Genomic DNA, 23,859 nt, shown 5'->3' on the forward strand with positions numbered 1-23,859 from the left:
TGGCAGTCCAGATGAAGACCATGAAAATGCTCATATACACTATGACCCAGAAACTGTGCTCACTAGCACATGCCCCTCCCAGGGCCTGGTACACAGTAGGAGCTTCATAAATGTCTATTGGTATAAAATCAGGCAAAAGATGATAAGGAGGGAAGAGAAGCTTTAGTTCCAAAGATGCTCCCTTCTATAATACAGTTAAAAAAAAAAAAAGAAAGAACAAAGGGGAAGGGAAGAAAAAAATAAAATAAAAACAGAGGGAGGCAAACCATAAGAGACTCTTAAATACAGAGAACAAACTGAGGGTTGGTGGGGGGGGGACTGGGGGGATGGGCTAAATGGGTGATGGGCATTAAGGAAGGCACTTGTTGGGACGAGCACTGGGTGTTATATGTAAGTGATGTATCACTGGGTTCTACTTCTGAAACCAAGACCACACTGTATATAAACTAACTTGAATTTAAATTTAGAAAAAAAAAAGAAGAAGAAGAAGAAGAAGAAGAAGAAGAAGAAGAAGAAAGAAGGGAGGGAAAGAAAAGATTTTTTAAAAAAATCCACAGCCTGAAAACAACCTAAATATCTAGTACCATGGGGAGTTGGGTAAATGTTGCCTTCTTTTCCTGCTGGGATATTCCAAAGCAGGTGTCAGGAAAATGCAGCTCACAAGCCATCTGTGGCCCACTGCCCGTGTATGCAAATAAAGACCAAGTGAAACCCAGCCTTTAGTTTTGCCTGATCTTGAACTTCGTATCAGTGGAATCATACAGTATGTTTCTTTTTTGCATCCAATTTCTTTCGCTCCGCATCACATCTTAGAGATCTGTTTTTCTTGTGTGTATAAGTTCATTCCTTTTTGTTGCTGTCAGGTAATTTGTTGCGTGATTATAATTAATTACAGTTATCATCCCTGTTTTGCATATGGGGAAACTGCAGCACAGAGGACTCAAGTAAGTTGCCCGAGGGCACACAGCAGGTTCATGTTAGAACTGGGATTTAAACCCAGGCTCCAGAATCTGTGCTTTTTGTTCCCTATGCAGTGCTGCTTCTCAGTGCCATGGCGATGGGAGCCCAAAGGTATTGGCAACTCAGAAGAAGAGGCACATCATCTTAGCCTGGAGGTCAGGGAAGGTTAGATCAGAGCCAGGGTTCCCAATCACTGTGCCTGGCAGATGTCATAAGTGGTCAAAGCAGATGACCTCTGAAAATACATACTTGAGGTTAGGGAGGCAGTAGGGAGTGGTGGGGACTGTGGCAAATTGGGGGTTGCCAGCCCGTGAAGGAGGCAGCTGGAGGTACAGCTCCAGGCGCTGTTGCCATGTGGCAGTGTGGCAGAGATCGTGGAGAGCAGGACTGCCATGCTGGCGTTTTCCGCCAGCTTCCATGTGCAAACGTCAGCACTCAGCTGTACCAGTTATTAAATAATTTGAGCCTCACTCTAGAATCGCCAGATGCCCTTTCTATTTGTCAAAAAACAAAAAACAAGAGACAAGAAAACACCTGGAAGTCTAGCTCCCGGTTTTCAAGTGTTGGTTCAAAATGACTTTAAGCCTGTGCCGGCCAAAGAGAACCTCCGTGTGCTCTGGATTGGCCTGGTCTGAGCACCAGTCTAAGGACCAGATAGGAGTTGGGAGGCCAGGAGAAGAGGTGAGTCCCAGGTAGAAGCACGGCCCACAGCCCGGAGGTGAGAGGGACTTGACACCAGGTGTGAGTTTCCCCCACCTACAAGGAAGGAAGCCCAGGCGGGGCCTTCGGAAGGGCGGGGGTGGGCGGGGCTGGGGGCCACCCGTGGCCGGCGTGCAGTGACGTGTGCGCTGTGCTCTTCCCCGCCCGCCCCTGCAGATCCTGGAGGAGAACATGAAGCTGGAGTGTAAGTGCCATGGCGTGTCGGGCTCCTGCACCACCAAGACGTGCTGGACCACGCTGCCGCAGTTCCGGGAGCTGGGCTACGTGCTCAAGGACAAGTACAACGAGGCCGTTCACGTGGAGCCCGTGCGCGCCAGCCGCAACAAGCGGCCCACCTTCCTGAAGATCAAGAAGCCGCTGTCGTACCGCAAGCCCATGGACACTGACCTGGTGTACATCGAGAAGTCGCCCAACTACTGCGAGGAGGACCCGGTGACAGGAAGCGTGGGCACGCAGGGCCGCGCCTGCAACAAGACGGCCCCGCAGGCCAGCGGCTGCGACCTCATGTGCTGCGGCCGCGGCTACAACACCCACCAGTACGCCCGCGTGTGGCAGTGCAACTGCAAGTTCCACTGGTGCTGTTACGTCAAGTGCAACACCTGCAGCGAGCGCACCGAGGTGTACACGTGCAAGTGAGCCCCGCACGCCGCCGCGCCGCCCTCCGGCCGGGTGGGCGCCTCCAGCCGCACGTCAGACTGCGGGGAGGACCGGACGGCTTCCAAGCTGCAGTCACCCTGGCGGATCTCCTCCCGGATCTGCACGGGGAACCGCAGGAATGCTGAGCTTGTCTTTTCTGCTGTAGGGACACCTCTCGCGGGGTTTCTGGCGGGCGCCGGTCGGAAAGATCTCTCCAGAGCCCTTGCCTGTTCTCTTCCTCACCCACTGCTGCTGCACCCGACCCCAGACACCGCCGGCGGGGGGGGGGGGGCCCTCCTTGGCAGGAGCAGAGCCTCTTCGCACCAGGAGCTCTGGACCCTTGGGCCTCAACATAGCAATATTTAACAATTTATTCTGATAAAAAAAATAATATTAATTTATTTAATTAAAAAGAATCCTTCCACCTCGTCGGGATCCGTTTTCTGCAATCAAAGTGGACCGCTTGCTTTCCTTGCGGGATAGTTTTGTCACTAGGGCAAGGAGCCGAGTAGAACTGTACATAATTATTCTTTATGCAGATATTTCTACTAGTTGACTTTGCAGGTACCCCCTTGCAGCACTAGATGTTTAAGAGCAGATGTCCTTTATACATATATAGATATATATACACACACATTTATATTTTTTTGCTGTTTGCTGCTACTTATCCAGAAATTTAAGCTGGTCCAGATTTGGAGACGTTTCCCACCCTCGAGTCCTTCCCAGCTCAAACTGACACCAGTAGAAAAATCCAGTTTGGAATACAGAGAGAGAGGAAAGATAATAAAACTCCCAGCAGTTTCCATCTTTTGGAAAGTGAGCCACTGGATAAGAGAGAATATTTTGTTAAGAGACTATTTTTATATGAATATTTTATTTATATCGAGTCTGCCTGTATCATTCCATGGGCCGTGCTTCTTCTTAATTCCGGTACTCACTTTGGGGTAAGGAGGAGCGAGGCCTGGTCCCCACAGGGACCCTCACATAGCTGGGTTCTCGAGTTCTGTTGGCCAAGTGGGCAAAAGTGGCCCCTGGATGGCTGGACTGAAGTGTCATCGGTATTACCTGGGAAAGGAATCAGATCCCCAGCCTCACCTGTGAAGCTCAGGCCTTTTGAGCAGGGTCACTGAGCAGTGACCTCGTAATGAGCCATGTGGCAGGCAGGCCCGTGCCCTTGGCATTGGGTGACCATCACAGGGCTTGATCGCCACTCAGCAGAAACCAGCTCAGGGAGGCTGCTCCTCGCCAGGATGTCCCTGCCATTGCCGTGTGTCCCGAGAGGTGAGGCCATGTCCTCAGTTATGGGGCAGAAAAGCTGGGGTGAGGGGTCCCAAGGACGGCAGGGCTTCCTACGGATGTCACGGTCCTGGGGCAGACTGGCAGAGAGGTGTAGACGAGGCCTCTGTGCTCCGGCTCCACCTACATCCAGTGCCTCTCGACCTGGAAAGCTCTCCTCCAAGAGGCTGTGGGTGTCCTAACATGTGTCCGTTTGCATTTTCGTGTGCACGCATGTGTGTGTGTGTGTGTGTGTGTGTGTGTGTGTGTGAGACCTTCGGGAGACTTGGGGTCGTCGTGTGACTTTGCACCTTCACGCCCCTCTGGGGTCCCGATGTGCGTACATCTTGTGTGCCCCCGCATATGCCCAGCTGTGTGTGTCTCTCTCTCCATGTGTCTGAGAGATTCAGGGTGAAGTGTGCATGCGGGCGTGCGCCTGGGCAGCTGCTGGTCCCCTGGTGTCTCCGCTTGAGGGTGAGGTGTGGTGTGCAGGGACCTTTGGCAATTGTGTTGAGCCATCGAGATGGCTCCTCTGGGCTCTGTGCCCACAGACACTGGTGAAACTCAGATACCTCTGAGACCACAGCCTGATGGCCCCACGTGCTGGGAGCCCCTCGGTGTCTGGGCTCTGTTGGACTCCCCAATGTCAGCACTGGGCCCGGATCGCAGCATGGACAAATAAAATGGCTGGATGGTTGGTTGATTTCTTCCCTTGGACCATTTATTTCTTCTTTACTTGGGGGTCAGGGTGGGAAGGGATGTGAAGGAATGAGTGGACGGACGGGTGGCTGGTTGGCTGGGCGCGTGGCTGGGGGGCTGGGGGGCTAGGTAAGGGAGGAGAAGATGTACAACAGTTTCTTGCAGATCCCACGTCACAGTTTCTCTCTGCCTTAGAAAACCAGAGTCTGCCATGAGCAAGAAGAGTTTCCAAGCCTGCACCCCTCTGTTCCCGGCCTCATGGCGCCTGAGAAGGGGGAAGGTTCTGACCAGCCTCCCCAGATACCAGAAGTCCCTCACTATCCAGATGAAGAGTACATGTGGCGTGAGGGAAGCCAGGCCAACGAGAAGAGTGGCCGGGTCGGCTGCCAATCTGTCACCTGGCCCCTTGGCACACTGTTGGTCCCCGACCCTGGGGCCTGCTCCCTCTCCGAGGCCCCCAGCTCAGGTGAGCTCTGAGCCTCAGTTTCTCCATCTGTAAAAGTAGGAAAATAATACCTACGTCACGGGGCTGCTGTGAGGGTCCTCCTGCTGATGATTGGAGTTTCAGAGCAGTAGATGAATGATACATATTATTAGTTATTAGTATTATTACTCTTCTTTCCATAATGATAAGGTTCTTCAAACACAGCTTATGGCAATAAATATTTGACTCTGCTGGGCAAAGGTATTTTCCCCCTCTTTGGCTTATTCCTGAAGTGGCTTTTCAACAAAATGGACATTAACAAGGCCAAAATCTTAAGAGACTGAAGCAAAATGTTTAGTAAAATCTCCCACTTTTTGGGTATTTTGACAAACACCATGAGGGTGGTGCAGGCAGCAAGCTGAACTTGGCCTTTCTGCCACCAGCATGCGGCCTCCGATTTGCTCCAAACCTCTGGTTTCAGAGATGGAGAAACTGAGGCCCAGAGAGGGGCAGGGCTTTACGCAAGACCACGCAGCAAGTCTAGCGGAAAGAAGACCGAGGCCGGCACTTGTGTCTCTTGGGGAAGGCCTTTCACCAACACAGTGCACCCCAGCAGCAGCAAAGTAGTTCGGAGGGGGTGTTGGGAGGGATAAAGTTCCTAATTGTTAAGACCTACATATGCACGCCTGCAGGTGCACACACACCCACATGCCTTCTGGACTTCTGTTTAAACCTAGCGCAAGGCTCCACAGGGCAGGATCTGGGCCTTCCCGAGGGCCCTAAAGGGATAGGCCTGGAGGGAGTACCCTGGCAGCTGTCCAAGGGAACGCCAAATCTTCCCATTCTCCCCCACCCCAGAACTTCAGTTTCTTCACCTCTGTCGGCTGCCTGGTCTTAGAGGCAGTCTTGGGTCTTGTCTTCCTCCACCTCCCATCCGTCAACAAATCCCATGTGTCTAAGTCAAAATATACCCAAATCTGATCCCTCTGTCGGCACACTCAGCGGCCATTCGCTGGAGGAGTCCGGCTGCGTTCCTGCCATGCCCGGGTCTTCTTCTTCCGGGTCACATTGCTGGAGCAATTGCAGTCTCCCCTGAAGTTGGGAGTGGCCGAGGGGGCTAGGTTCTGGATGACAAAGTACTCCATTCCCAGCCCATCAACACTTCCTTCCCTTCCATGCTCCTTTCTTTCCACTAGCTTGACACAGCCACCCAGGGGCCATAGGGTATGGACAGTGGAACCACAGAAAGTAGGGCCCTGGATGGTCCCTGAATGGCCAGAGGACAGCCCCCTGCTGGTCAGGAACACCCACAGGCAAGAAATAGAGGTCTTTTTGTGGAAGCCACTTTGATTTGGAAGTTCATCTGTTATAGCACAGAGCCCCTCCCTCATTAGGCTCCAGCCTAATGTTCTTCCAACATGCCGTGTTCCAGTTCTGCCTCTGGGCCTTGACACATGCTGTTTCCCCTGACCTCTGCATGGCTGGCTCTCTTTGGCTAATAAGACTCAACTCAGATGCCAACTTGTCAGTGGTATAACCTCAATGACCCTGGGGTCCAGCACCCTTCATCCACTATTTTTGTTTCTTTGTGGTATTTACCACTATCTGAAATTATATTTCAGATAGTGGTAATTTATTATTACTTATTTATTAGAGGCTCTAATTATTTATTAGAGGCTATGCAGTATAGTGGTTAAGAGCATGGAGCCAGATGCCTTGTATTCAAACCTGCCTCTCTTGCCGTGTGGTTTAGAGCAAGCAATTTAACCTCTCTGTGCCTGCATTTCCCCCTTTGTAAAACAGAATTATTGCAGTCCTTACATGAACTGACACATGTAAATTGCAAAACAGTGCCTGGCACACTGTAAGGGCCAAGGAAGTGTGAGGTTTGGGTATTAATATGTTTATTAAGTTTGCCGAGTGTAGGACTTCGTCTGTCTTTGGTGCCACTGGGTTTCCAGTGCCCAGCACACGGTTGGGGTTAATAAATATTTGCTGAATCGGAATGACTGAAGACCTGAAGCCTGTTCCCAGATTCACCGGGCCCCTGCTGGGGCCCAGGCAGAGGGTGGGGGGGGGGGGCAGTGGGCTCAGGCGGGCTGCTAGAGCTAAGGAGCTAGGGGACAAGAGTTGGCCTGTCCTGAGTGCTGCCTGCCTGCTCGGGGGCCAGATGGGAGCGCAAAGACAGATCAAGCTCTCTTAACGTGGTCACAGACACATCTGCTCCATTGACAAGGTGGCCACCGGTTGCCACAACAACACTCCTAGCCCCAGAAGAATGTGCTGGAGACAACAGGAAAACTCTGCAGCCATCCTCCAGCTTAGCCCCCACGATGGCGAGCTGCTCTGACCCAGAGATCATGCCACACACTTGTGTGGCGTCCACACGGACCCACGGTCGCACACAGACACTGAGCGAGAGACCCAGAGGGACCAGCACACGGTCAAGGGAGGGACCACTCACCAAGGGGAAACACTGAGGCGTCTGGGTGGCTCAAATGGTCGAGCGTCCGGCTCTTAATTTCGGCTCGGGTCATGATCTCATAGCATGTGCATCCGAGCCCTGTATCGGGTTCTGCGCAGCCACTATGGAGCCTGCTTGGGAGTCTCTCTCTCCCCCTCTCTCCCCGCCCCTCGTGCACACTCTCTCTTTCTCTCAAAAATAAACTCATACAAAATTAAAAAAACAAAACAAAGGGGAAGTACAGACACACATCCTCCGTGACCAGAGCCCCAGACAGACCCCGTTGACAGGACCTGAGACACATACAGGCCACCCCAAGGGGTACAGGGTCACACTCATAAGATATACACCCAGAGGCCACCCACAGACTGAGCAACCTTTATTACCTGGAAGGCCCTGGCTTGACCCTCACCTCTTGCCTATAGTCCCTGGCCACGTGTGTGCGTGTGTGTGTGTGTGTGTGTGTGCTGCGTGCAGGTGCAGGTGGGAATCAGGGTATGCAGGCTGGAGGACATCTAGGGCCGTCTCCCTCAGGAGAGCACACCCAGGCAGGAGATCACAGTATGAAGAGAGACGACTCCTGAGGCCCAGGACAGCACTCTCTGAGGCTCTGCTCCGGCCTCACATAAGCAGCGCGCCCCACGGCAAAGCCCCGCTCTAACCAAGCTCAAGATGCTGGGCTCCGATCACAGCTCTGCCCCCTCTCGCTCTGGACGGACGGGGCAAGGAAGGTCCTTCCCCTGGCGGAACCTCAGCGACGTCGCCTAAAGTGCATGCGGATCCCAGGCGGGCTCCCTGTGGCTCTCGGCACAGGCCACAGCTGTGAACACCTACCGCGGAGGAGCCCAGGCCAGCGCGGCCGCACAGCCAGCCTGGATCCCGTCCCCACCGCCAGCGCCAGCCGGTGCGGCCAGGGCTGCGAGGGGCCTCAGGGCTTCTCAACACGTGATCCACATGATCTGGGAACCTCTGTCGGGATTAGCAGATCAAAAGGTCACAACTATTTTTATGGTAATACTAAGATACTCACCTTTTTCACACTCACGGGCTCCTAGGTGTGCAGGGGAATTTCCCAGAGGCCAGATGACAAGGGACAGCATAGGGCACCGGATGCAGCCACAGACGCGAGAGGCCGGCTGACTTCGATGAAGCCACACATTGGAAAGATGGGCAAAAATGTAAAGTGATGCCACTTTTTCCACGGGCTTTAAAACGCAGAGCCATTTCCATTTAAAATATGTCATTTATGGGGGTGCCCAGGTGGCTCAGTCGGTTAAGCGTCCAACTTTAGCTCAGGTCATGATCTCACGGTTTGTGGGTTCGAGCCTTGCGTCAGGCTCTGTGCTGACAGCTCAGAACCTGGAGCCTGCTTTGGATTCTGTGTCTCCCTCTCTCTCTGACCCTCCCCCACTCACTCTCACTCTCTCTCTCTCTCTCCCCCCCTCTCTCTCAAATAAATAGCATTAAAAATTTTTTTTTAAATGTTTCAATCTGTTATTTATGTAAACATAGTGGGCTAATTATCATTTAAGAGGAATACATAAATATTTACATTTTTTTTCAAAGCTTTAATTTCTATTATCATAACTATTGATAGATCAAGCACACACACACCACACACAACACCTCTGTGTCTGCAGTAATTTCTTTAAATGTTAAGGGGTCCTGAGACCCCAAGGTTTGAAACTTGCTGCCTTACATGCATGGCTGGCAATTGATCAGCCAAATTCAGTAAATAGTAAGGATAGGGAGTACACATTGAGTCTAGACTGCATGCCAGGCTGCGCGCTAAGGGCTTTGGAAGGATCTCATGGAGTCCTCACGTCAGTCTCATGAGGCAGGTACCCTGAAGATGGAGGAGAAAACCCAGGCTGAATTTCCAGTGAGTCCGACTTGAAAGCTCCCTCCCCAAACCCAGCCATATCCTGCCTCTCTCTGTGTCCGGGGTTGTCAGATGAAATACAAGATGCCCCGTTAACTCTGAACTTCAGATAAGCAACGACAGAAACTTTAGTACAAGTATGTACCAAATATTACATGGGGCATATGTATACTAAGAATTCATTGTTTATTTGAAATTCAAGTTAACTAGTATCCTATATTTTTATTTGCTAAAATAAATATAAATACATAAAATATCTGGTGACCCAAACTGTGCCCAGGCCCCTGGGTGCTGAGGGCCCCTGCCTCCTGGACGTCCTGGGGTGCTGTCCCCAGGCAGCATGGGACAGCCACTTTGTGGCTGTACATCCTGAGACAATGCCTTCCCTCTCTGGGCTGCATTATGGTTCCTCTCCCCAGGGCAGAGATGAGGGGTGGGGGAGGGAGTGCTGAGCTGCGATGATTATAGGCACTTTTCATTCTGCTAACATTTCCCCTCAAATTCACACCCTGGGGGAGTTTTCTCAATACCCAGCTAACTGCCCCCTTCACACACCCCCACACCACAGCCCCGCACCCCACGGCCCATCAGGACGACTTTGAGAGGTTGTCCCCGAGCTGTACAATCTGCTCACCCCACCCCTCTGCTATCCCCCAAAGGCCACCTGTCTTCCTTCTGCCTCCCCACCGCACCCAACTGCACCCCTCCCCCATCGGGTGACCAGAGAGGACTATTCTCTGCAGCCTCACCCCGACCCTCTCTGGCCTCCAGCAGGTTCAGCAACAGGTTCTTAAAAACCCCCAGGTCCTGGGTCTCCCTGATCACAGTGGCACCCATTCTACAGACTAGGAAACTGAGGCTCGGCTCCCAGGGCCCGTCATTTAGCGCTTAATTAGGCATCGAGCTGCTCCATCCTGAAACACCAGGCCCTCCTCTCCACAGGAACGTCTTCTTCTGCCCTGCACACCCTCCCGCCCACCTGCCAGCCCCCACCTGCTAGCCAGCACACCTGGACGGCGGTGGAGACGTGACTTACAGCAGACACTCTGACACGGCTCCTGCCACTGGAAGGCGTCCAGGGCTGCACATCCATCAGGGACTCGGCAGTGCTGATCAGTGAGCACGCCCATAGGACTTTTTCACTTAATATGTAATTACTTCCTTGAGTTAGATCCTTTCTCTGCCAGCCTGGCCCTCTTCTCTGTTGTTTCATTTTTTCCCCCTTTGACCTCCGAAAGGATCATCAATTCATGCGGTGAAGCACCAGCTACGGGCAAAGAAGGCACAGGGTGTCGGGAGCTCCGGCAAAGTGCACTCAGGAGAGAACTCAGATTGGAGTTCAGGCAGGACAGCAGAATCATCAGGAGCGTAGGTGTGAGCTGTGTGACCCTAGGAAGGTCGCTTCACCTCTCTGGGCCTCAGCTTCCTCATCAATCACTGAGCATTTGTGTGCCAGGCCCTTTTCCAAGCACGTTGCACACACTCTGTCGTGTAATCCTCACAGGAGGAGATGGGTGTTCTTATCAGCTTCCGTACAGGAGTTACGGGGCCCGCTGGAACATGGGCCCATAGACTGGGCGGGCTTAAACAACAGAAGCTGATCCCCTGAGAGTCCTTCCTGGAGGCTCGAGTGCACAATCAAGGCATGCGCTGGGTCGGTTCCTACTCAGGGCCGTAAAGGAGAGTCTGTTCCCAGCCTCTCTCCTTGGCTCATAGATGGCCTCCTTCTCCCTGAGCCTCTCCACATTGTCTTGCCTCCATGTTCTCTGGGTCCAAATGTCCCCTTTTTATAAGGACACTTGTCATACTGGATTAAGGCCATCTGAATGGTCTCATTTCCACTTGATCACCTCTTTAAAGACACTATGTCCAAATAAGGTCATGTTCCGAGGGACTGGATATTAGGACCCCAACATATGAATTTGGGGGAGGGACACAATTTGACTTATAAAATCTGGTTTAGGTAAGGACACTTAGGCAAAGAGTTTAAGCAATGGATCCAAGATCGCACACCCTTTTTAAAAAAAATTTTTAGGGGCGCCTGGGTGGCTCAGTGGGCTGGGCGTCTGACGTTGGATCAGGTCATGATCTTGCGGTCCGTGAATTCGAGCCCCGTGTCGGGCTCTGTGCTGACAGCTCGGAGCCTGGAGCCTGTTTCGGATTCTGTGTCTCCCTCTCTCTCTGACTTTCCCCCGTTCATGCTCTGTCTCTCTCTGTCTCAAAAATAAATGAACATTAAAAAAAATTTTTTTTTTAATGTTCATTTATTTTTGAGAGAGAGATTGAGAGAGTCAGAGCATGAGCAGGGGAGGGGCAGAGAGAGAGAGGGAGGGAGACACAGAATCCGAAGCAGGCTCCAGGCTCCGAGCTGTCAGCACAGAGCCCGACACGGGGCTCGAACTCACAAACTGTGAGATCATGACCTGAGCACAAGTTGGATGCTGAACCGACTGAACCACGCAGGCGCCCCCACACATGCTTTAAAAGCTAGATCTGGGGGGTGCCTAGGTGGCCGGTCGGTTCAGCGTCCAACTTCAGCTCAGGCCACGATCTCACAGTTTGTGAGTTGGAACCCCACGCTGTCAGCGTGGAGCCTGCTTGGGATTCTCTCTCTCTCTCTCTCTCTCTCTCCCTCTCTCTCTGCTCCTCCCCTGCTTGTGCTTTCTCTCTCTCTCTCTTAAAAAGAAAAAAGAAAAAGAAAACAAGCTAGAAGTGGGATTCAATTCCCGTTCCAGAGCCCCACTACCCTGAAACCCTGTTGGAAACTGAAGTAGGCATTCCTGCTTGATGGGGCCGTGCCAGGGATTGTACAGCCTAGCCACGGAAGAGTTTAGAATGGTGCCCAGCGCAGAAAAGGTACTGAACAAATGTTAGCTATGAATATCATGGTCTGCCAGGCCTGGGTTCAAATCCTGCTCTGACTTCTTGTGCTGTGTGACCTTAGGAGGGGCTTCACCTCTCTGGACCTCAGTTTTGTCATCTGCGAAAGGCAGGGAGGATGGCAGTCCTTCCCAAGAGGTCACAGCGAGCTTCCTCTGGGCTCCCAGGTTTCCTCTGAGTACACGCTGGCCAGAGCTACAATGCAAACCCCTCCTTCTCCTCCCCAGGCTCTGGGCCCTCTCTGAGAGCCATGTGGCCTCCCTCAGGGCACAGTGAAGGGTCTGACCCAGAGCACATATCAGCCTGAGCTGGAAGAAGGGAAGGAGAGAGAGGAGAGAAGAACCTGGTTTAATTCAGGTGAGGGGGACATAGAATTACTGGGGTTGTCCACTTCTGGCCAAAATGGAGTCACAGGGACCAATTTACCTTCCTGCCTAAAACCGACAAAAACAGACAAAAGACACAAAACAGTAATTCTCGAAACACTGGGTTTCAGGCCACAGAGGACAATGTATTGTCCCTGTATTGCAGGGCACAAATGAAGTAAGCCCTATGGTTGCTCAGCTTGCTGCCTTGAGGGTTTCCAGGCTGGGGCGTGGGGACAGGGAGCCACAGCACCTAGAGTCTGCTGGGGTCCATGGAGACTGAGGCAGCCATACTTCACAGGCCAGACCAAGAGGACAGAGTTGGCCAGATCTGCAGGGGCCCCGAGGACCCAACTACACGATCAGTGCATGCACATGAGGCCAGTACTTGAGGCCAGGGGAGGAGCCACCTGAAAGGGACGGAGACAGGGTCACCTGGTGACCAGACTGAAAGTACCTGGGAATAGTACCAGACCCCTACTCACAATTCTCAGGACAGCAGGTGGAGCATTCTGGAAGGCCTTGCTTGCCTCGGTACTGGAGAACGGTTAGCTCCAGACTGAGCACTGCTCCAGACCCACCTACTGGATCACAAAAGCAAGACCCATGAGAAGCACACAGTTTCCAAGGGATGTGAGGGCATCTCTGAATAAAGCTTGAGAAGATTCACAGGAACATGCAAAAAAATCTGCACCCGACAAGCTCAAATTCACAATGTCTGGCCCCTACCCAAAGATCACCCCCACTGTTGCTGCCTGCTCAGGCCTCAGGACTGTGGCCCTCGCCTCCCGGCTCTCTGGGCCTCCCTGGGCTCCTGTGACCACTGTGCTTTTCTCTCTCACACTGGAGAGTAGCTGTCTGTGCCTGCCTCCCCCCGCCAGACAGGGCGCAACTCAAGACAGAGACAGCGTCTGGTCCTGCACTGAGGCCCCAGGAGGGCAGGGCACTCCGCGGGCACTAAATGCTTAGTGGGTAGACGGGTGGATGGACGAACGGTAAATTCATTAATGACAAGGCTTTTCCTTTCTTCCCTATCGCATTCTGAAGTTAGTGATTATTTCATTCTTCTCTGTGTGCCAAGGTTTTCAGCACCTGCCTAACCTGAGTAGGCCCTAATAAATAAATGCTTGTTGACTGAGTAACAAAATGGGCCTTTGTGCATGCTGCTGCTTCTGTCTGGAATGCTCTTTCCCAGACATGCCCATGGCTCACCCCTTCATCTCCCTCCAGTCGTTGTTCATGTGACACCTTCTCAACGAGGCCTGACCACCCTATTTAAGACTGAAAGGGCCTTCTTCCTGCCAGGATCCCAACCTTTCTGCCCTTGCTCTTGTTTCTGCCTTCTTGCTTACACTATCATTCACTTATTTATTATGTTGACTGTTTCTTTGTCTGTGTTCCCACTACCACCTGCAAAATAAAATAAAATAAAAGATCGAACACAGAGCTTTTTGACTCTCTTTTTGTATAATTTCCCCACTGCCGAAGACAGTGTCTGGCACATAGTAGCTGTTCAGTAAACCCTTGTCGAATAAGGGAATGGCTTTTGTTCTGCCAATGACGGCTCTCTGTGGTCTGGGGCTGACTCCTTGCTCCCTCTGAGCCCCGTACTTAAAATAATAACGGCCAAAATCGTAGTAATAATAATAGTAAAAAAAAAAGGTCGGATGGCATGCTACTCATGGGCACTGCTTGCAAAGATTCTGTCCCTCCATCCTCCGGGCACATAGTAGGGTCGTGCTCGTTGCCCTCTTAGGGTCCGCCTGTGACCTGCATCGGCCAGCCTGAATGGAAGGGCAGTGATGAGTTTCACTTCCAGGCGGACGCTTTAAGAGCCAGTAGCCTCCCATCTCCCTTCTCCCCTGTGCCAGAGCGATGGGCTGTGTTCCCCACGGTGGCTGCTACTCTGTTATGCCACAGAACAAAGCCACAGCTGACCCATTTGGGACATTTTGCAGGAGTGAGAAATAAGCTTTTGTTGTATTAAGCCAGTGGGATTTGGGACTTTTGTTATAGCAGCATAACTTAGCCTCTCCTGACTGAGGGTCCTGACAAATGGGATTCTGTAGCCCAAGGGCTACCCTGGGGGCTCAGTCCCCTTTGCACCGGGAGGGGTGGGACTTAGAAGAGTAACAATGACTGTGACTTTGTCAGGGTTGCGCGCTTAATGCCCCTTGATTGCCCCATTGTATGGTCACAACAACCCCATGAGTAGGCACTGCTGTGGTCCCCATGGAGGTACAGAGAGGTGAGATGTGAGCCCAGGTTGCTGAGAGGGGGCAGGGCCAAAACATGAAGCCTCAGGTAGTTCTTGTTCCTGCCTCTGTCAGTCTTCAGGTACCAGCCACTGTCATCCCGATGCCAGCTTGCTTCATGAGGAGGGTTTGTACCTCCATGCCTGGCCTCTCTGGTATGTTTGCGTCCAGGCTGATGGTAGGGGAGGCCGGACTCCAAGAATCTTTGCTAAGATGGTTTCCTGGAAGAGGGTCTGCTGGTCAGAGAAGGGCTGGGGGGCTAGCAGGCACCCGCACACAGCCTCTGGCTGCTGTGAACCCCTCACCATGACCCCATATCGGTGTGTAGATTCATCTACACTCCTTGGGGGCCCGCCCTCTTCCCCACACTGGGCTCTTTCATAAAGAGCCCCCAGAGCTCCTGGGCCCTGACCAAGTAGCAGTGCTTGGGTCAGAGTGCCTGCTCACCGGGACCAGTGAGTTTCACAATGGGGGAGACGGAGGCCCCAAGAGGGACAGGCATGAAGCGAAGGCCACACAGCTGGAAGAAGAGCTCAGTTTGCCTGGATCTAACTGTCACAAAGCCAGTTTCCATGATCAGATACACCCCCTCCGAGAAGCCTTCCTTATTTACATAGGGCATGGTGATGAGAGATTTCCCTTATGCACCCGGGGAATGGGGAGAATGGAAGCAAACACTGATTGTGCCCGGAGCTGGACTACAGCAACCTCACGAAGGCCTCCGATGCCTTAGTATGTGAAATGTGTCCATTTCACAGGTGCAAAGCCTGAGGATGACTTGTCTGAAGTCACGGGGCTGCTAAGCAGCAGAGCCAAGTCTCCAGGCTCCTACCCGGGCTCCTGCAGTAGCCAAGTTGTGTCCCATGAGACCCGGTACTGCCCAGCCCTGTGGCCACCCTCCGTGCAGGAGCTGCCCCTTCAATAGGGAGCTGAGCGAAACCACCCAGGACAGCTGACTCTGGGGGACGCAAAGTCACACAGACCTCAGCTCCTAACCCTGAGCCTCAGCCTCCACAGCAGAACACAGGGATATAAGGACTCTTTCTGCAGTCAAATAATGAGGTCAAGTGCACCCCATAGTGCCCAGAAAATAGTATCGTGCTCAGGACATGGCCATCAACTCTCTAGTGGTGGGCATCCGGTGCCTACAATACCCATTGCCCTGAATAGCACTGTAGGGCACATCCTTACACACGAACGTCACCTAAGGGACTTGTGTGAGAAGGTCGGGGGTAAGTATCCAGGAGCAGAATTGCTGTGCCCCAGCTAGGATAGATGTGACTTCCTTTGCATGAGCCCTGGGAGGTGGCTCCCTTGACTGGCTCCACCCCTGCCATTCCCACGAAGGGCATCGCGTGTCCTCTGTGCCCCACCCACTCCAGCACTTGGCAGTCCCCAGCTTTCCAATTCTTGCCAGTCTAATGGACGCAAAGTGGCACCTTGTGCCTCTCTGCTTACTCCTCATGAGTTTGCTCATCTCCTCATGGGCTACTTGGCTTTTTCTGTCTTCTCTTCTGTAAATGGCTTTCTTACACCTTTGGCCCACTACCTGGGAAAGCTTTGGTAAGCTTGCTACCCGGTCAACCTCTCCTGCTCCCCAGGCATCTTGTCCCAGCCCAGCTTTGTGTTCCTTCCCGGCAGTTGCCCACACCACACACTATGCCGTGCAGGTTTTTGTTTGGCGGTGTTGAGAGGCAAGGAAGCTGATGAATGCACAGAGCAGCCCCTGGCAGGAGCCCCCAAACGGACCCCATGCACCTTCCTCAGCACCTCTCAGACACGGTCCCCGGGGCAGCTTTAACCCCAGATCCACCTGGGGCAGATTAAGCATTGGCTCAGCTCTAATTCAGGTGAGCCCACTTAATTTCTCTTCTGAGCCCCACTGCCTGCTTCAACATCAAGGCGCTTCATCTGCACAGGAAAGGAGGCTGGTAGTGAAGGCAGGGAGGCCCAGAGCATTTGTGCAGGAGCAGAGCCACTTCCCGGGGGGCCCAGCCCTCTAGGAGATGGCTCGGTAGGACCGCTTCTCCCGCAGTGATCCGGGAGCAGCAGTGGATATGCATCATACCCAGACCCTGATGGGAAAGAAGCAGGTGGGCTTTGCCACCCTCTCTCCCCTCACAGCCTCCTTGACAAAGGAGCCACGAGGTGGCAGGAGCCTGGGACTGCCTCCTGCTGTGCGGCCTCCTGCCGCATGCCTACTCCAGACTGCTGACACCAAAGGAGTCACCTCGATGGCATTAAGCCACCGAGATGCCCAGGTTTCACTAGCAGACCAGCTGTAATTACCAAGTAGGACAGCAGGACTGGAGCCGAGTTCACGTCGGTAGTTAGAGGCAAGTGCCCGGCCCACAGTTGCAGCAAACGAGCGGATAGACGGGAGTCAGTGAGCCAGCCCTTCCCCTTGGTGCTCTCGCCAGGCAGACTGCCTCAGGCTAAGGAACATCTTCTTCCTTTACATCTTTTTTTTTTTTTTTAATTTTTTTTTTCAACGTTTATTTATTTTTGGGACAGAGAGAGACAGAGCATAAACGGGGGAGGGGCAGAGAGAGAGGGAGACACAGAATCGGAAACAGGCTCCAGGCTCTGAGCCATCAGCCCAGAGCCCGACGCGGGGCTCGAACTCACGGACCGCGAGATCGTGACCTGGCTGAAGTCGGACGCTTAACCGACTGCGCCACCCAGGCGCCCCTCTAGGCTAAAATTTTTGAGTACATTTGAATTGTAAACACGATTCTCACATTTAAAAAATATTTTTTTTAATGTTTATTTTTGAGAGAGAGAGAAAGAGAGAGTGCGTGCAAGCGGGGTAGGGGCAGAGAGAGAGGGAGACACAGAATCCGAAGCAGGCTCAAGGCTCTGAGGGGTCAGCACAGAGCCCGACACGGGGCTCGAACCCACGAACCGTGAGATAGTGACCTGAGCCGAAGTCGGATGCTTAACCGACTGAGCCACCCAGGCGCCCCCCTTTACATCTTTTAATAACAGAAAGTAATGCACGCTCCCTGGTTTAAAAATATACAGAAGTGTCAGGGGCGCCTGGGTGGCTCAGTCAGTTAAGCGTCCGACTTCGGCTCAGGTCATGATCTCGCGGTCTGTAAGTTCGAGCCCCACATCAGGCTCTGTGCTGACAGCTTGGAGCCTGGAGCCTGCTTTGGATTCTGTGTCTCCCTCTCTCTCTGCCCCTCCCTGTTCACGCTCTGTCTCTCTCAAAAATGAATACACGTTAAAAAATTTTTAAAAATATATACATATAGAGGTGTCTATAGTAAAAGGTGAAAATGTGTTCCCAAATCCTGCTACCCAGAGGGAGCCAGGCCACACTTTGTGTGAATACAAATGTGGACTTATATGTCCCCTTGTGGAACATGCCTATTCCTCAAGGTATTTTCTCCATCTTCACATTCCACATGAGTAGATCCGCCTTATTCTTTTTTTTTAACGGCATGGAAGCACCCAAATTTATTTCCTCAACCCAATTGAAGGACATTGACAAGGATTCCATTGGTTTTTCCACCGTCATCAACAACATGGTAACAAAGATTCTTGAACATGTATCTTTCGGCACCGGTGTGAGTCTTGCCGCAAAGTCTCCTTGTCTCCTAGAAGGGGGGGTTCTGGGTCAAACAGTGGCAGCTTTTACATTTTAAGGGATTCTCCCAAAACGAGGGCTGATCATCCCACAGGAGGACCTTGGAGAAACCCTGGAAAACCCGTGAGGTAATGAGCTTTCCTTTGCTGGAGGAATTCAAGGGACTTGAAACAACCACCCACCGGGGTGCTGCAGAGGAGGCTTCTCCATCAAGTTCTGGGTTGCCCTGGACAACCCTGATTCGTTCCCACTAGCAGATGTGATTTCCGAACAAAGGTTCTGGGGCTGCTCCTGGCCGAGAATTGTATGAGGTTCCTTCATGACCATAATCTCCCTCTCCTGGGGGCCTGCTGGGGTCGCTAGAGCAGCTTGAGGATGCAACTCCCCCATCCTCCCCGGGGACGCCCCTGTGAAATCCACACAAGAAACGCAAGGCCCTTGTAATCAGCGCCACTGTTTGTCACCAGATGTTCAGAGGCAGGGGTGCTAATTGATGCAGGCAAGTAGGAGGGAGAGGAGGGGATGGAAGCCGGTGGGAGGATGGGTGGGCTGGGGGGGCAAGAGAACCCCACACTGGGTGGGGGTGCGGTGCAAGAAAATGTATCCTAGGAGGGACTGAGCAGGAGGAGGGGCGTAAGACGTTTAGGGTCTCCTGACAATGAGATGTAATGAGCCTGAGAATAAGGATCTCTGATTTTCTTAAAAGATCCTGTACTACTGTTGAGAATTTCCATCATCTGGTTCCTGGATGCTATGACTCTGTTTTAAAATGCTCCCATCTTGTGATTCTGAGCTTCTGATTCTTTGATAAAGCTCCCAGGGGTGCACGGGGCGCGTGGCTTTGGAGCGGGGCTCCTGGAGACCCAATCCAACTCATGAGTGTTGAGGACTTGGGCACACTGCCCGCCGGCTCCATGCCTGGGTTTCCCAGCTGGTAGATGGGGACAGCAAGGCACGGGCTCCTGGTGCCTCAGGGAGGGTTCAAGGAGCACCTGATACACATGGGTACATGTGGGCCTGGCACACACTGGGCGTTCAGCATGTGCTGGCTTTGGTTGCTCTTGAATTTGTTTCTAGGGCAGGGAGTCCGAGAGAGGATTCTGGGAGCTGAGGCCAGGGACTGAGCTATTGTTCCGAGCTGCTTCTCTGGGTCTGGAAGTGTCCGGGGCTCTAGGACCTGGGTCCACTGGGCGGCCAGCCCTCCACAGCAGGCAGCTGCTGGAAAGCAAAGCAAACACGCAGAGGGAAGGAAGCTCCTGGAGCTGCAGGAAAGCAAACAAGGGCCGCTTCCTCCAGCCGCATGCTGCGGACGGCCAACCTTTCCCAGGGCTGTTCCTTGGGAGTCCTCCTCGGGCGCCCGGCCCGTGTTTGGACAGCTTGAGGGGCGCGGGAGACAGAGAAAGTGGACCAACAGAAAGCCAGGCCTGGCCAGGCCAGTCGCAGGCCCAGGCTGCCTGTCCCGTTGGCAGTGCACTGCCATGCAGCCTACCTGACCACATCCTCGGCTCTGGCCCCCGGGGCCTGGCTGTTGGGGGCCCGTGCCTGGAGGGCGGTCCCCAAGATGGGGCAGTGGGGCTGGGGATACCATAAAATCAAGAATAATAATTAGTGTTGATTACATGCTTCCCAGGAGGCAGGCACCAATCTTCAGAACAGCCCCCTTACTACTGCAATTTTACAGATAAACAAACTGAGGCAGGACGGAGTCATTCTACAGTCCAGATGGTCTGGGCCCGGTCACTACACTCTCAGCAAACCACATACTGCCTTTCACGAGGTAATGATCGTGATGCTAACACACAGCACTTTTCTGAACGATGACCCTTCGTGACACCATTGGGTGGGTGTGGTTATGAGCCCCACGTTTCAGCTAAGGTAAACTGAGGCACCACCATTTAGAAAAGGTAGTAGCTGGGATTCAAACCAATTTCAGTCCAGCGCCAAACCTCGTGCTGTTAACCACTGTGCCAGTCTATTCGTTTCCTGTGGCTGCTGTAACAAATCACCACAAACTTGGTGGCTTAACACAACACAGATTCGTTCTCTTTACAGTTCTGGAGGTCAGAAATCTGAAAGGAGCTTCACTGGGCTAATGTCGAGGTGTGGGCAAGGGCTCGTTCTTTCTGGAAACTCTGAGAGGTCAATTCCTTTCCTTGACTTTTCAGTGTCTACGGCCACCTGTGTTTCTTGGGTCACGGACCCTCCCTCTGCCTTCGGAGCACCTCATTCCACCTCACCCCAATCTCTGCTTCTGTTATCCCCCCCCCCCCCCCCCCCACTGCCTCCTCACTCATATAAGAAAGACCATTACGATTACATTAGGTTCTTCTGGATAATCCAGAATAATCTCCCCATCTCCAGATCCTTCATTCACTCACAAGTTCAAAGTCCTTTTTGCCATATAGGTAACATACTGACAGGTTCCAGGGATTAGGATGTGAACATATCTGGGGGCCCATTATCCCACCTGTCACAACGAGGTTAGGCTGAGTCTTGCTAAAGTTGAGGTAATGAGCTCCCCATTCCTGGACGTATGAAAGCACATCTTATCAAAACCTTGGCAGTGGAAGTCATGGGTGCTTAACTTAGAACTTAAAGACCTGGCAGTTCATTCTCAGACCATCTGGCACGTTGCCAGGTGGAGAAACAGAAGCATCCCTCACGCTAGCAGGGGGGACTTCTCCACCACCAGGGCCTTTGGCACAGCTCTCAGGGGACCTTTCACACCCGGGTTTGGGTGTGATATGCACCCAAGCCTTCGCCCCACGCTGCCTGCTGCGAGCTGGCCCAGGGCAGAGCTTGGGTGCCCCTCCCGCCAGCACGCAGCACGCACTCAATGAGCACGTGTGGAAAGGGCAAGCCAAGGAAGCCCAGAGGCCTCCCAAGACTGGCAGGTTTGTGGCTGGCCCAGGCCGGTCCTGGTGCCCAGCAGGTGCCCAGCAGGTGTGCGCGGAATGAAGTCACCCGCCAGTAGCACATCCCAGAGAGTGTTGGCCCAGAGTGCAGTGGCCACTCGTGGCTACTGAGTCCTTCAAAGACGGGCCAGTGCGACTTCACTTAGGCTGAATTCTCTCTCACGAACCCCAAGGCCTGGCCTGAAACTGGGCTTCTGCGGCCTACCCTGCCCACCCCTCTCCGTGGGGTCCATCGTGAAGGTCCCACCCCGATGGCTGCAGCTGAGCGCGGCCCTCCTCCCTGTCCCCCCACCCTGCTGAGCTCTCACAGGTCAGCTGCCACCAGCACCAGCAGTCCCAAAGACCCACTACGTGCTGTGAACACACAGTCCTTGCAACAGCACAGGGAGGTGGGTCTCATCATGAGACCTTACCCTGCAGGTAAGGAAGAGAGGGCTTAGCGAGGGCCCGGGGCTTCCCTGATTCACCCAGGAAGGCAGGGCCGAACGAGACCACTGGCCCAGGCCTCCGCGTGCTCCCGCGGAGAACCCTCGAGAGCAAAGGAGGCCAGCATTCTGAGGCAGGAAAGAGGCAATATCGGGGCTACCCGAGGCAAAAGCGGGACCCCCTCACCCTGGCCACCGTCCCCAGTCTGCTCCCCGAGCCTGGAGGTCCCACCAAGAGCCGGTCAGGGGCCTGCGGGGCTGCCCACGGGCAGATGGCTACACTGGCAGAAACGGGACAGCCCCTCACCGTGCCAGACCCAGTTTCGACCAGGGCGGAGGAACAAAGGGCTTTCACGGGGTGTAATTCAGGCCGAGGGGAGAAGAATGGTCAGGTGTATCGAGAGGCAGGTTCACATGGAGGGAGAGGGTGAGCCGCGCGGGCCTGGCTGGCACGGGGGCCCGGGTTCCGGCCCACACTCCCAGGGCAGCAGACGGTCGCTGGCAGGGAGTGAAGGCCCCGTTTGTGCGATATGTCAGCAGGGAGGGCAGGCCTTTTAAGGGGGGAGATCGTGTGGCCCGATAGCACAGCGGGGCCTCTCCCTGGGGGGGCCCGGGCCCCCTGTGAGGACTGTCGGCCATTGTTACCTGCGCCCCGAGTGAAGGAAAACGGGACACAGGCGGTCAGCCGATACCTGTGCGATCTGGCCGCCGGGACCAGCTCCACTGGTTGGGGCTCCAGTTACACAGCCAGGACAGGTGAGGGGGGCGCGCCGGCCCTGGGAGGGGCCCGTGGAGCTGCAGGCTCCCCCCCACCACACCCCTGCCCCGGCATGCCTACGGCAGGCAGGATGGAGTGATCCACCCAGAGTGAAAGGGTGGGGACCGTGAGGCCACAGGGGTGGGCGCCAGGTGTGAAGAAGGGGCCACAGAGCCCCCGTTATACGAGACTTCTCACTCAGTAAGGAGAGGACGCGAACACGCTGTCCAGGGCTGCTGGACCACATCGGTCCAACTGTCAACATGGAAGAAGTCCAGGAGAATGTGGCAAAATTGAACTGCATGCCAGTATCGGAGGAGACTCCCATCTGTAGCGTTTGCCAGTTACCCTGGTGTAAACGCTAGAGGTGCCCGCTGGGCCCCCACCACTAACATTTAACTTCTAGCCAGCACACGTGGGGATTCTGTGGCCGCTAGGTAGTGGCAGTCACAGCGCTTGCTGTTTGGGGCATTCAGAGTTAATATGTGATCGACGTTACGGTTAACTACTGCCCCGTTTTACAGGGGAGGCACAGAGAGGCTGAGGAATTTGCACAAGGTCACACAGCTGTGACGTGGTAGAGCTGGGATTTGAACCCGGACCGTCTACCCGACTGCAGAATCTGTGCTACTCTACCTTGCTCCCCACCCCCCCACCCCCCGCCCCCCCCCTTATAGCATGCTCAAGTAACAGCCATTTCCTGTGCAATAGCAATGAGCTGGCCATGCTGCCCGGAGGGATTCTCTCACGTAACCTGTTCGACCACCCTGCATGCTGGCTACTCCCGTTTTACAGAAGCCAAGACTCAACTCTAAGAAGTGACCTGCCTGGAAAACGACGCAGGGTCCTAGCAGGGAACAGGGAGCACAGGCAAATAATTAACGAAGGGGCTGGTTACAGAGGCGTGGGCAGCGTGACAGAAACCAGCAAGGGACAGTGAGGCACACAGGGGCTGCCGGAGGGGGTGCTGCTCTTTCCTGAGGCCTGGGGCACAGAACAGCCCCTCCTGGGACCTGCTGCGGGCAGCTGCGGCTGGACGAGTGGCCACCCACAGGAGCCACAGTCATTGGGGGATGCAGCCACAGCCACCTGCCGCCCTGAAGGAGAGTCCAGGGAACCCCACTTAGCCTCTGACCCCCTATCAGGCCAGGTGAAGCCAACGGGCTGGGAGGCCACGGACGCGGCCCCAGAGGCAGCCCCCGGGGCACAGAGCAGGGCCGAGCATGGGTCTGGAGGGGCTTATGCAGAAGAGCCAGCCTGCGTCTCCACAAAGCTGGTGAATGCCAGAGCCTGGGCTCCCATACAGTACACGCACCTGCCGACGCACACACTTCCCACGGTCCACTAGCTCGCCACGCTGCCTGGGGACCAGGCCCAGCACTCAGGCCTGGCACCGGCCACAGAAATGACACCGAGTCCCAAGGATATCGTGCCTCTGCCAAGCAAGCACTTGTCCATCGATTTACTGAACGTTTCCTCATATGCTAGATGCTTTGCTGGACAGAGTGAACCAGATAAGCTGTGGAGGCTGTTGTGAGTGTCCTATCCTCCAGGTGTCCAGCTGGCATCTACAGGGCACGGAGTTGCCAGGGAGTCTGACACTTACATGG

At 53.9% G+C, this 23,859-nt stretch overlaps 1 protein-coding gene across 1 annotated transcript in view; it reads left to right on the forward strand.

The window, feature by feature from the left end:
- The window catches only part of WNT7A (Wnt family member 7A), a 63,858-nt gene extending 59,391 nt beyond the window's left edge, over window positions 1–4,467 (forward strand). The window contains exon 4 of the mRNA XM_030307491.1: window positions 1,837–4,467. Within this exon, the coding sequence (XP_030163351.1) occupies window positions 1,837–2,316 (480 nt within the window). The 3' untranslated portion in view covers window positions 2,317–4,467. The remainder of the gene's footprint in view (window positions 1–1,836) is intronic.
- Window positions 4,468–23,859: the final 19,392 nt, after the last annotated feature.

Source organism: Lynx canadensis, chromosome A2 (genome assembly GCF_007474595.2).
Source record: "Lynx canadensis isolate LIC74 chromosome A2, mLynCan4.pri.v2, whole genome shotgun sequence".
Classification (NCBI taxonomy): domain Eukaryota; kingdom Metazoa; phylum Chordata; class Mammalia; order Carnivora; family Felidae; genus Lynx; species Lynx canadensis.